This window comes from Pinus tabuliformis, chromosome 9 (genome assembly GCF_031772625.1).
Source record: "Pinus tabuliformis cultivar Carrire ecotype Pingquan chromosome 9, CPIR1, whole genome shotgun sequence".
Classification (NCBI taxonomy): domain Eukaryota; kingdom Viridiplantae; phylum Streptophyta; class Pinopsida; order Pinales; family Pinaceae; genus Pinus; species Pinus tabuliformis.
The window spans coordinates 1,264,127,087-1,264,140,923 of NC_142307.1; the positions used below are offsets into that span (position 1 = coordinate 1,264,127,087).

Here is a 13,837-nt window from a genome sequence, read left to right on the forward strand (position 1 = left end):
TAGTGGTAATCTTTACTTTTTAACCTTCTTTATTGATTATAGCAGGAAGATATGGGTTTATTTTCTCAAAAATAAATTCGATACTTTTTCAAGATTCAAAGAGTTCAAAGCAGAAGCCGAAAAGCATGGTGGAAAGCCCTTGAAAGTGCTCAAATCCGACCAAGGAGGAAAATACAACTCCAATGACTTCAAAGCCTTTTGTCAACAGCAAGGAATCATCATGTAGAACACAATAATATATACTCCACAACATAATGGAGTAACAGAAAGGAAAAACTAGACAATCATGAATATGGTCAGATGTATGTTGCGTGAAAAGAAGTTGTCTAATGACTATTGGGCTGAGGCAGTTTCGACAACATTATATGTTCTCAATAGATCTCCAAAAACCAGTCTCAAAGATGCAATATATCAAGAAGTATGGGATAGTAAGAAGATGAATGTATCTCACTTTAGATTTTTTGGATCATTAGCTTTTGCACATGTTTCTGAGTAGCTAAGAAAGAAACTTGATGATAGGAGTGAAATATATATTTTCGTAGACTATAGCGAGCAATCAAAGGCCTATAGACTTTACAATCCAGTTACCAAAAACTTTATTTTAAGCAGAGATGTTAAATTTTTTGAAAATAAATCTTAGTCTGATCATATTGATGAAACTTTAAATCAATATGTTTATCCACCATAGCTACCAAGATTGCAGGTTTAAGTAGAGCCATACCACTCTAAAAATGGTGCCTCTTCTAGCAGTGAATCCTCCAGTGATTCAACATCATTAGAAAACAATCAAGAAATAAGAAGCATCAAAGAAATATATGAGCAAAAGCATGAGTTTGATCAGCAAAATATGTTTTCCTTTCTTTCATTTCAACCAACCCATTTTGAAGCAGTTAAAAAAAACCATTGGGTTGATGCAATGAACCAAGAAATTGTTGCCATAGAGAAGAACCAGACTTGGGAATTAGTTGATCTCCCAAGAGACAAAACCAAAATTGGTGTAAAATGGGTATATAAGACCAAGCTGAATGAAAAAGGAGAGATTGAGAAACATAAGGCAAGGTTGGTGCCAAAGGATTCTCACAACAGTTTAGTGTCGACTATGGTGAAAAATTTGCTCCAGTAGCAAGGTTAGACACTATCAAAACCATTTATCCACAACAATTCAACACAAATGGAAAGTCTATCAACTTGATGTAAAATATGCCTTCTTAAATGGTATATTGCAAGAAGAAGTTTATGTGGAGCAACCTCCTGGTTTTGAAGTTCCAGGGCAGGAGCATAAGGTGTACAAGAAAAAGAAAGCTTTGTGAGGCTTGAAACAAGCTTCAAGAGCTTGGTACAATCGCATTGACACCTATCTCATCAAAAATGTTTTTGTAGAAGCAACCATGAGCCAACCTTGTATACCAAAACTCATGAAGGTAAAATTTTCATTGTATGCCTTTATGTTGATAATCTTCTTTATACAGGAAATATGATGTTAGAAGACTTCAAAGCAACAATACAAACAGAGTTTGATATCACTGATCTAGGAGCCATGAAATACTTCTCAGGCATTGAAATTTAGCAATCTTCTAGTGGCATTTCTGTTGGTCAACAAAAATATGCCATTGACATCCTTCAAACGTTTAGAATGACCAATTGCTCAAGGCACTAAGCTAAGCATACAAGATGTAGCACCACCAGTTGATTCCACATTGTATAAAAGTCTAGTTGGTAGTTTATTATATCTCACTGCAACTAGACCTGATATCATGTTTGCAGCTAGTTTTGTCTCTAGGTTTATGCAATCACCCAAGATTTCTCATTGGAAGGTTGCAAAAAGGATCTTAAGATATATTGCAGGGACCTTAGACTATGGTTTTCTCTACACACATTCTGAAGATAACTCACTTTCAGGTTATACAAACAACAATTATGCAGGCAGTTTAGATGATCACAAAAGCACCTTAGGGTATGTTTTTCATCTTGGAACCAATATGATTTCATGGGCATCCAAGAAACAACCAATCGTTTCAATATCTTCAACAAAGGAAGAATATGTAGTTGCCACTTCAGCAACTTGTCAAGTAGTGTGGCTCAGAAGACTATTGGAAAATCTTTCAAATGTTCAGAAGGAGCCAACTACAATTTACTGTGATAACAGTTCTACAATTTATTTATCAAAAAATCATGTCTTTCACAAAAAGAGCAAGCACATTGACACACATTTTCATTTCATCTATGAGCTTGTCAATGATGGAGACATTATTTGCTTTTTGTGGTTCAAAAGATCAACTTGCAGATATTTTCACAAAGCCTTTGGGCAAAAATGTATTTGAATTTCAAAGAGAGAGACTAGGCATTGTACGTGCAATATTTGTAATAGTTGAGATTAGGAGGGGGTGTTTAGATATTAATCTCATTGTCTGCTAGGTGTCATCATATTTAATTCCATTGTCTGCTAGGTGTCATAGTCAGTTTTGATTCTCTTGAGATTAGTTGAGTTGTAGTTTAGTTTCACTACAGTCATTTATTGTTGATGTCTCCAATGTAATTCTATTTAACTGATTTTGAATATTGAGAAGAGTTGTTAGCTCCATTCCAGTTTTTGAGTTCCTTCTCTATGTGTTTTCACCGCTTCATTTTTTGTCAACCAAGGATTGTGGCTCTTCGTCGACGTTATCTATAAGATTGATATTTTGTTTTGTAGTTAAAAAGCTTAGCAAGATGGGTTCGTCGATGAAATCTCTTATTTGAAGTAGAATATTGTTGACTTCTTCAGTTTCAACCCAAGACTAACTAGTTGTCAGTATTTCTACAAGGAGTTGAACTTTAAACTAATTTCATCATCGTTTTAATTCCATATCAAGGAGGGTTTTGATTCCATGTTCAACCTTTGACTGAGAAATTCACGAATTCTAACATTGGTTATATTTAACATCAAAGAATGACATACTACGGGTCTAGAGTCATTGACGTTCATAGTGTTGACTTATCTCCTTGGGCTTAAATACAATTGGAGATTCTCACTTCACTCTAGAGCCATCAGTGTTATGCCTCTTCACTCTGAGTGTCCTTTAACATCCTCAAAGGAGTCTTGTGCACCAATGATATGTAACTTTGGGGTTTCAAGTTGACTCGACCGATGCATTATTCTTGCGTTGCATATATCTTGTTTTTTTTATAATGCTTTTCCCTTTCAATTTTGTGTTTATTGGTTGTTGGCTTATAATAATGTTCATAGAATTATATCCTCTTTTCTATATCCTCGTCGAGTGTGTACTCCTAAGTCTTTTTGGATGAGCTACTCTTTTTCATATTGGCTCTTTGAATTTGGTTGATTCTATAGCATTATGAGTCTCTTCATGAACAATTATCCCCCAACATCGGCCCCAACTTACTATTGGTCGACAACAAGGTAAGCCATGGGCATAGGTTTTTGTTGAGAAAGTAGTCCCACAGCGCTTTTGTGTTTCGATAGTGAGCTTCTAGGAATTAATCCCAATTGTCTTTCCTCTTTTTGTCATGGATATAAATTGGTTCATGCAGAGGGGATTGATACTGAGCAATATGTTTGATGCCCTTGTCGAGAAGAAATTTATGAGGTAAAGGTGGTATTGTACACAAGAAGCAGTCATGGAAATCATTATAGAATCTCTTTTATTTTTCGATGAAGGTTCAATCCTTGAAAACTTGCTCTTCACAGTATTCTCAGATAATTTGTTCAAACCACTCGTGTAGGTTCATTCTCCCACTATTGATTAATTTTGACATCAAATACGCATCGGTGGGAAGATGATGCTTTAGACAACTAGTTAATGTATTTCTTTCAATTCGACGGGAATGCATTCAATAAAAATTTTGTGTTTCTATGAAAAAATGGGATCTTGCAATGGCTAAAGACAATTAGTTTCTCTTGGCATAATTCCTTAGGTAATTATTGATTTCTTTGCCACCATTCTTGGATCCCTTCTAAGCTCAACATTTATGTGTTCATCTTAGTTGACTCGGGTTTAGGATCTCTTGGCAATAGAACCAATGTTGTAATCTAGCAAAATGTATACATAGTTACTGACAAAGCCATACACCAAGTAGATATTAAGTGAAGGAAGACATGCAACAGAGAGCAAAGAGAAAAATAATAGTGGTAGACCAGCGAAAACACTTTTTTGTATTAATCCACAACTATCATTACATTTATTGTCATACAATCTCATATATAAACTAGGCAGTTTGTTGTTACAACTAACTCACTGCCTTAACTACTTAGTCAATTGACCTGAAAAGGAAACCAACTCGACTGGTTGGTCGACCTAACTTGTATGTTCAAGAGAGATTCAATTTGACTACTAACTCATGGGTCTAGTCAAGTATGTTGACTGGCCCTTCCAATGGATCTGATGGCAAAGAAGACAATTTATAGTTGATATGTGATATTCAAAAAGTTAGGTATACTTCTAGGACTAAAGAGGTGCATGACATAAATTAAGCATCTATTTCATATTTAATTGTAATATGAATATTATTTCAAATGTCATATGTCAACTTCATACTGAACAATGAAAAAATTACACATTTCCCTCGTATTAAAAAGTAAACAAGATTATATATTTTTATTATCAATTACTTTATCTTTCTATATAAGTAAAATTTGAAATATCTTATTTTTTTTAAATTATAATTAATATTATTTTTTATTAATGTTTATTTAGTTTGTTAATATAAATTTTTTTATTATTATTTTATTTATTACTATAAGTATTCTTTTATTATATATAAGTATTCTTTTATTATATTTAAATATTTAATGGTAACCATGCAAAACAGAATCTTTCCTATATTAAATTGTAAAGCACCGGTATAACCCCTTCTTTTATTTATATATATATATATATATATATATATATATATATATATATAACTCTTTATTACAAAATATCAGTTTTCCTCGTAATGTTCAGTGTAACGAGAGTAAATATCCTTTTAATGGCATTTTTAACTATGTTCTTCAATGTAGCGAAAAAGCTACTGTAAGAACATTCACAATTCACTAAAGCTAGCCCAAATCCATCTGACAGAATTTTTTCACCAAATCCATCTGACAGAATTTTTTCATTTCGTTTTATATTTATATAACTAGACTCAAAGGATAGATCTGCTTAAACATATGAGTAGAATAAATAGGTAGTCTGCAACAACTGTTCCGTTTAGACAAACACTAAATTTTTAAGAGAAAAAAATCCAAGTTTGTGTTTGTTAGAATTTAATATAAAACTACGTGGAAACTATAGAAGTTATCCTCTCGCTCGGAACGACAGTAGCATTCTTATTACCCATAGCCACTTTATTTTAGTGGACAGAGCGGAGCTTCGAGAGAAGATAGAGACATCCAGAGGCCAAGAGAACTGACATTGAGAAGCAAAGTAAATCCAGAGGAGAGTGTATGGGAATTTTCTTGCTCTTATCAAACATTCCCACAAGGAGGACCATTACAATTGCATGTCCGAGTTTAGTCTTTAGCTCCTCGAGAGATTGTATTTTCAACCATTTTGGTCTTTCCTGCCCAATTCAAAAAATTTGCCACTAAATTGAAATGAGACGCAGGCATTTTAACAGGGTGACCAGTCTGGTCCATAAGGCAAGCTGCGTTACTCTAATACTTTAAAAATTAAAAATCAATCTTTGTAAATAGATGCGAGTAAAATACTAGATATTTGCAATTACATAGGAGGTTATGAATATACCTGCAATTTGAAAAGGCCAAAAAAATTAGATCCAAAGAGAGTTCCTGAATCTTCCGAACCAGAGCTTTCAGCAGAGACATCTAGGCTGCTTATGAAAAGCCCATAAAGGCCCATACCGAAGATGAGCATGACAGTGCCCATTAGATAGGTATCTGGACAAACCATAACCATTTGCAAGTGGTCAAATAAACTTGGAAACAAAATTAATTAATCGAAAGACACTGTTATGAACTAGTTACATGAAATTAGCCCACACATTGAAGTAACCATAGAATCCTGTATAAAGCCGTGGTATCCCAAATCATCTGAAAGCATTGCAGTTCAGACAAATGATCTAGTGCAGAGCTAGACCGCAATGATTTGGGATTGATTTAGGCAGCTTATCTACACTTCAAAACTGGAGCAAAAATCTTTCGGGACTACATGCCATTTGTTTTTCTATTGTTGGTTCTAAACAGAGCCCATTTCAAATGTTCGATTGATACATTTGGGATATGTGATCTAGCGCAAGGTGCAAATAAGCACCTTGGGCATAAGGAACTGCAAAACTGAGCACATTCACAGCTATTGTGGAAGTGTTGTGTGCTGTAATACCAAATATGGTTCGCATAATTCAAGAAATACAGAGTGAGAACAAATGTGCAGTATAAGAACTTAACAATGTATTACAGAGTATAGGTAGTTATACTATAGAACTACAGTACATAGCTTATAGAAATGTAAACGGATAATGGCACTTGCAAGTTACAATAAAACATCCCACAAGTTATGTGCAACGATAAGAGAGAGATGTTAGCTCAAATTTGTACAATTGCCATGGCCATTACAAAGTTTGCTACAATTCTGAGCATGATTGTGATGTAGTGAAGTAATTCTCCCTAGCTTTGTGGAAGAAGATCGGAGGGGCTAGTCGTGCCAATATACAATGAATGAGAGAAGAGATTGAAATACTAAATTTTGTTTTACAAATGCATTATGATGCAACATTTATACATGAGCAGGATGATGATTGCTCATCCAAGGCAGTCCTGAAGGGTCAACTTTGGCAGTGTATGATGATGATTGTTACCCACAGAAGTGGGTAACCCATAGGAGAAAATTGTTCTCCTATTTGACCAACTTGCTAGCCAGCAGCTCTATGATGATCCATAGATAGCCGGCCTCAAAGGATTTCTATTCATGTTATGGTTAGTGTTTTATTTCATCTAGCTTACTCATCAGATGAAGGTGGGTCATCTATTATAAGGCACATTAACCATTTTTGTACACAAGTGCTTTCATTTAATATTTAGGGGCATTTTAGTATGGATCGTAGGTCGAATTGGATGATAGACCACTTTTGGTTATGTTCTTGTTCCCATGCTTCACCTTGGTGGTTATTCATTGCACGTAGTCTAGTGTGACTTTCCTCGAGGACTTACTTTCCACTATCCAGGGGGGGCACAAATAGGAGGTGCTTATTGATGTTGTGCACCATGATAATCCATACTTAATACTTTCCATCTCTCTTTTGTATCTATGTCCCATCCTAGGATGATTGCTATTTGTCACCAGTATTGGTTCCCTGTTTTCCTCATCCTTGAGTAGGGGCCCCAAAACTTTTCCCTAAGAGGTTAATGCAATAGAAAGAAAGAAAGAAAAAGCATGCATCATAATGATAAAATGCAAATGATTAGCAGGGATAAATGAAAGTGCGTGGACAATATCCTAGCCTAAGCTCTATCCCCTTCATTTGCCCTCATCCAGTTCTTGGCTAATACATGAGCCATCTAAATAAAAGGAACTTTGATGATCCCAAACTCGATGAACAATGAATGCTTCATCTTTAAGGGGTCAACAAACAATGAAAGCTTGTAACCAAAGTTATGCAAGAAAAGGGAAATCAATGAAGAAAAAGGCACACAAGAGGGGTGTTAAAAATAAGTTGAGGAAAGGGGTAGCTCAAGTCCCATGATTGCTCCCTCTTCACATCATAACGCTCAAGGATGATGGAATTTCATAGCCGGTAAAAGGACTATGGCATCCTCCATGAAGTAAACCCCTACCATGTTACTAGCCACTTGCACCCACTAATTGATGGGTCGGCCTAGGAATTGTTCCTCCCCTTAGGGTTGGAAGCACCTAATAGGGCCTTTTGATAACCCTCCCACATCTAAAAATGGTAACTTGTTCACAAATCATAAATTAGGAAGACATTTGAAGATGATGCTTGTGTGAAGCATGTGAAAATTTGGAAGACCCAAATTTCTACTACAGCAACTGATTAAGTATCTTCTATTTGTTAAGTTACTGAACAAATTATTTACTGCATCCTATAGCAAATACTGAAACTAATACACTACAGCCTTCACCAAATAAATTAAATGCAGAAGCAAGACACTGAGCAAGAAAGAAATACACAACACATGACACCGTTATTTTTGGACAAATGTCCCCAGAAAAACCCAATGCAGGAAAACCGGTGCAGCAACTGAGGGTTTGTATTACTAAGCAGTAGTTTTCTGAATACAATCTTTGGATGCCTTTCTGGCTATCCAATACAGAGAATCTACCTGGCAGAAGATTAGCGAGAAATACGTCACACTATCACTGGTGATCTGACACTAATCCAGGCCCTGGATGGCTGGCCCCACACTGGCTCTATGCAGCTACTGCATCGGCCTATGCAGTTCTGCGTCAACCTCTCTGGGGATCTACGTCACCTCTTCCCGGATCTCCTGCTGTCTGGAGCTTTGTTCCTCTGGCTCTCCGATCTCACACCCGGGCTACTAGATCTAGAAGTCGACTTCCTAGCTGAATTTCAGACTCTGTCTGAAGCTCTGTGCTGCCTCTACGTGAGCTTACACTGCCCAGTGTGGCCTTCACGCTGCCTCTTCTAGATCCTTCTCTGCCTCCTCCGTGATGTATTCTCGGATCAGGAAACTCTCCAACAAGACTATACCTGCCCCTCACTGTAAGAAATCTCCTCAATTGATTCTCTAACAATTGTTGCGTTGCCCTCTCTAAGAAATTCGATCTCTTGATCTCTCTCCGATGTGTTTTCCCAATGCCCATCGAGGTCTTTCTTATAATCCTCCAATTGAGTAATCAACGGCCCAGATTAGATTCTAATCAATGGCTTAGATCATTTGGACTCGATCTCCGTCTTCTTCTAGAAGTTTCACCCTCAGTTTGATTAATACCCTTTAATTATTTTAATTTCCTAAGTTTAGACTTAGGCCTCCATTAAAAATAATTAATTATTTTAATAAAATTGTTTCTGGGTGGAATTTCCCAAAACGATTTCTAGGTATTGTGGAATACATGTGTCCTAGCCTCCCTGCAAATTTTGAGGCTTAGAGCACATTCGATGCTACCAGAAATCAACACTCCCTCTTAGCGAGGAATGTGCTCTAGTAATGCAACCTGTTGAAGCATCACCCTTCTCTGTAACATCTCCCTTTGCACTGCTGATGTCTGACATCGCTGCCCACCAACTACTACGCAAATGCTACATCTGTACTGTTGCTGACCCTACCACTACCAACACTGCATCTGTACTGCAACCTTCATAAGTTTTGCATTTGTGTTGCTGCTGGCACTACCACTACGAACACTGCATCTGCACTGTTACCTTCTCCAACTGTTGTTGTTACTGCATCTGCACTGCAACCTTCTCCAATTGTTGTTGCTACTGCATCAGCAACGGAAAAGCATCCAAAATTACTGAACAGGTGTTCAGTATGATGCATCTGTTGCTGGAGTTCTGACTGCTACTAGTCTCTATACTAACCCTCTGAAGCCTCTGCATTGAAGCTGACTCTGCATTGTTGCCAACTCTGCTTTGCGTTGCTCAGTCTCTGATGCTCCTAGCCACTACAATTGTCACTCTGGCACTCCTCTGCACCAACTGACACTGGTCCATCCTGCTACTTCTAATTTGGGCTCCCGTAGCAAGGTATTGATCCAAGAGGTGGGCTCCTCAAGGATCCTGCCCATCTGCAGTTCTTTTGAACTATAGTACTAGATCACCCCACCTCTCCCCTAGAGGTATCTAGGTAACCATGGCAAACTCCTCCTCCTCGATCTTTGTGGATGCAGCGTTCGAATCATGCTTCTCGCCCTTGTCCTTCTTTTTGAGAGGACATTGTGTAGCGTAGTGACCAAATTCACCACACCAGAAGCACTTGATCTTCAAAAAATCTTTCTTCTTCTTCTGTTGCTCCTACTACCCCTTAGATGCAAGGGCTGCATTCTCTTCCTCCTCCTTGGGCTTCGTCCCACTGCTGTTGTTGCTATCAAGTTTGCACTTGACTAAGTCCATCCTCATCTCTTTCTGTTGAAGAGCGGCCAAGATCCCTTCCCAATCTGGCAATCTCTCTTTACCCAGGATGCTCTGGACAAATACTTGTCATTCTTCTGAAACAGAATTCAGGGCCAGCGTCACCATCTCGGTAGGCTGAGGTTTTGACCCCACAGCTATCAATGAGTCTTGGATTTCCAAAAGCTTCATTAGGAACGGATCAATGCGTTCCCCCTTCTGCATCTGCGTGGATCTCATCTTTTGCTCCAAGTACATCTTTCGCTGCTCGGAAGATCCTTCGTATAGCGTAGCCAATGCTTCCCACATCTGTCGGGCAGTATCTTTGCTGGCAATGTGACACACTACGTGATCTCTCACTTCGTCGAGGATCAATCGCTTGGCCTTTGCCATCTCACCCTTGTACTTCTTGAGTGGATCTGGATCCGCAGGTACAGCTACCACACTTGACATAGGTTTTGAGATCGTGCTCATCCAGAAGACATGAGATCCTTGCCTTCCAGATCACATAGTTGGATGCACCATCCAACCGATCCTGATCTCTTAACCCACTCGTTGCCATCTCTGCCAATGAAATGTCGAACTGCCTCCTCTCTCCTCTGCGCAGCACTAGGCTAGCCTACGCACTCCCTGCTGGAGTTAGTAAATCTACTCCTCTCTGCTACTGCTCAACAATAGAGAAATTGAATTCCCTTGCTAGGAATTCTCCGAGGAAGAAATTCCCTCAACAATGTCTCCTTCTTCCTTTTGACATTTTTCTGCCCCAGCAACTGCTGCACAAAAATGTGTTTCACAAGAAAATTGCTCTGCATTGACGCTTCTGCTTTGCTCCCTCTGACACTGACAAACTTTGATCTGGAAATCTTTCTTTGTCGACTCACTCAGAGAGATTTTCCCACGAAAATTTTGCCATTCTTACCTGGACTGCGCAATCTCTCTAGGGATTCGATTTGCTGCCTACACAACACTTCGACTTCTCTCCTTCTCTTCAGCATTGGGCTCTTCCGACTCTGCTCTCTTGCTTCACCTGCAGCCCTGATACCATGTGAAAATTTGGAAGACCCAAATTTCTACTGCAACAACTGATTAAGTGTCTTCTATTTGTTAAGTAATTGAACAAATTATCTACTGCATCCTATAGCAAATAACAAAACTAATACACTGCAACCTTCACCAATTAAATTAAATGGCGAAGCAAGAAACTGAGCAAGAAAGAAATACACAACACATGACACCATTACTTTTGGACAAATGTCCCTGGAAAAACCCAATGCGGGAAAATCGGTGCAGCAGCTAAGGGTTTGTATTATTAAGCAATAGTTTTTTGAATACAATCTTTGGATGCCTTTCAGGCTATCCAATATAGAGAATCTGACTAGCAGAATATTAGTGATAAATACCTCACACTATCACTGGTGATCCGACACTGATCCAGGCCCTAGATGGTTGGCCCCACGCTGGCTCTACGCAGCTACTGTGTCATCCTACGCAGTTCTGTATCAACCTCTCTAGGGATCTGCGTCACCTCTTCCCGGATCTCCTGCTGTCTGGAGCTTCGTTCCTTTAGCTCTCCAGTCTCACACCTCGGCTACTGGCTCTAGAACTCGACTTCCCAGCTGAATTTCGAACTCTCTCTAAAGCTCTACGCTGCCTCTACGTGAGCTTACGCTACCCAACGTGGCCTCTGCACTGCCTCTTCTGGATCTCTCTCTGCCTCCTCTGCGATGTATTCCCAGATCAGGAAACTCTCCAACTGGAACTATCCCTGCCCCTCAATGCAAGAAATCTCCTCAATCGATTCTCTAGCAACTACTGCGCTGCCCTCTTTGAGAAATTCGATCTCTTGATCTCTCTCCAATGTGTTTTCCAAATGCCCATCGAGGTCCTTCTTATAATCCTCTAGTTGAGTAATCAACTGCCTAGATTAGATTATAATCAATGGCTCAGATCATTTGGACTCGATCTTTGTCTTCTTCTACAAGTTTCACCCTCGGTTTGATTAATACCCTTTAATTATTTTAATTTCCTAAGTTTAGACTTAGGCCTCCATTAAATATAATTAATTATTTTAATAAAACTGTCTCCGGGTGGAATTTCCCAAAACAATTTTTAGGTATTGTGGAATACGTGTGTCCTAGCCTCCTTGCAAATTTTGAGGCTTAGAGCACATCCGATGCTACCAGAAATCAACAAAGCACTTTGATGCCTTTTGATACTCCTATGGTTTTTATCCCTATGATGTTGATCTCACTTGATTATGTGAGTATGTCTCAGATGTTTGCTCCCAGGTATACCTGCCATCCCTTGAGGGATTATGTGATGTTTCTCCAACATTTTAGAGAAGACATCCAACCCCATTTGATGACTATTCCAGCCACCAAAGTCGGGACATTGACCACCGTTTGAGGAGCATTGACCTTGGGATATATCCAACACTGTTGATGACCCTCTCCTCTCCCTCCAAATACTAACACGTTGCACATCTGAGCCAAATAATTTCCTTGAGTGCTGATGTACCCCAGAGATCGCAAGACACCCCCAAGCTGGCATTGCACTTTCTTGATGGAATTTGCCCTGTTTCTAAGCTAGTTTGATGATGATGATGACTTGAGATCCCTCTAGAGGGGATGGTACACTTCTCTAGATGATGATGTCATGCCCTAGCCTTGTGATGTCCCCTTTATATGGCTTGCATTGATTACGTGGGCTTGGTTCATGATGACGTCTTGTTGAGGGAGCCCTTGCTTGATGATTGGACACCTTTTTTATGAGGATATGTGGTTTTTGATGAGGAACAACTTTTTTGACTCATACATGGCATATTTTGACATAGACATTCACTTTTGGAGGATGATGTCACCCTTAGAGGCCTTTTTATTCACACGTGTGGATTAAAAAGAGGCTTATTGTCATGTTTTATTATTGAAATAGCTATCTATAAGGTCGGTTTGTGACCTACTTAACTTGTAATCACATACTTTTTTATTTTTAGGGTTTTTAATCAAATATTGGACTAAATCAACTTGGTTTCCCTCACATAAATAAAGGGAAATCAATTTAGAGATGGATCATGGTAACACACTCACTCACACATTTGGAGAGTGCACACTAGTTGTCTCTTTTCTCTTGGTCGCTATGGAACATTGATTGAGCGAATTTTCCTGGGGAGGATATTGTGATTGGAAGGAATTTTTTCTTGGATGATAATGTGATTCTATGGAGATTTTGTGCAAGTTTAATGTAAGTATCTTCTTCCATCTTGTAATTGTTGTAGAATTAGGGTTTCACTGAAATTTTCTACAAAGTATGTTGAATATTTTATGGCATTAACATCTCCTTTTGCAAGATTATCATCTAGTTTCCATCAAGGAACCTTAGTATAGCTTCCTTGCCTATTTATCTCCAATTCACTGAAAGTTGTTGGGGCTTTTTATGAAGAGAAACCTCATTGTAGCCTTTTCACCTAAGTCACAGGACACTTCCCTCAAGGTCTCGTGTCTCGTATTTCACGTGTCGAACACGAAACGTACCTTAAAACGTGTCGAAAACGTTTTTCTTCATGTTGTCCAATCGAGACATGTGTTTTGGACAAGGCGAAAATGTGCCCTAACATTTTTGGTTCTTAGGACACGTGTCCCATGAAAACTGACATTTAAAACCTACAACATGGTTTATTTTTAGGTTTTTTTGTCATTGTTTGCCACCGAAGTCGAGTTTGCTCGTTGTCGAAATCAAATTTGTTGTGCAGTGTGTGGAATTCCATCAGATTCGAGCGCAATGCTCACAACTTCACATTGACCTGGACCTGGAG

The 13,837-nt window shown here is 38.6% G+C and overlaps 1 protein-coding gene across 1 annotated transcript in view; it reads right to left on the bottom strand.

The window, feature by feature from the left end:
- Positions 1-5,081: 5,081 nt before the first annotated feature.
- The window catches only part of LOC149153134 (uncharacterized), a 93,706-nt gene continuing 84,950 nt past the window's right edge, over positions 5,082-13,837 (bottom strand). Inside the window, exons 4-5 of the mRNA XM_089440904.1 lie at positions 5,727-5,878; positions 5,082-5,541 (exon numbers count right to left, since the gene is read on the bottom strand). Of these exons, the coding sequence (XP_089297030.1) occupies positions 5,332-5,541; positions 5,727-5,878 (362 nt within the window). The 3' untranslated portion in view covers positions 5,082-5,331. The remainder of the gene's footprint in view (positions 5,542-5,726; positions 5,879-13,837) is intronic.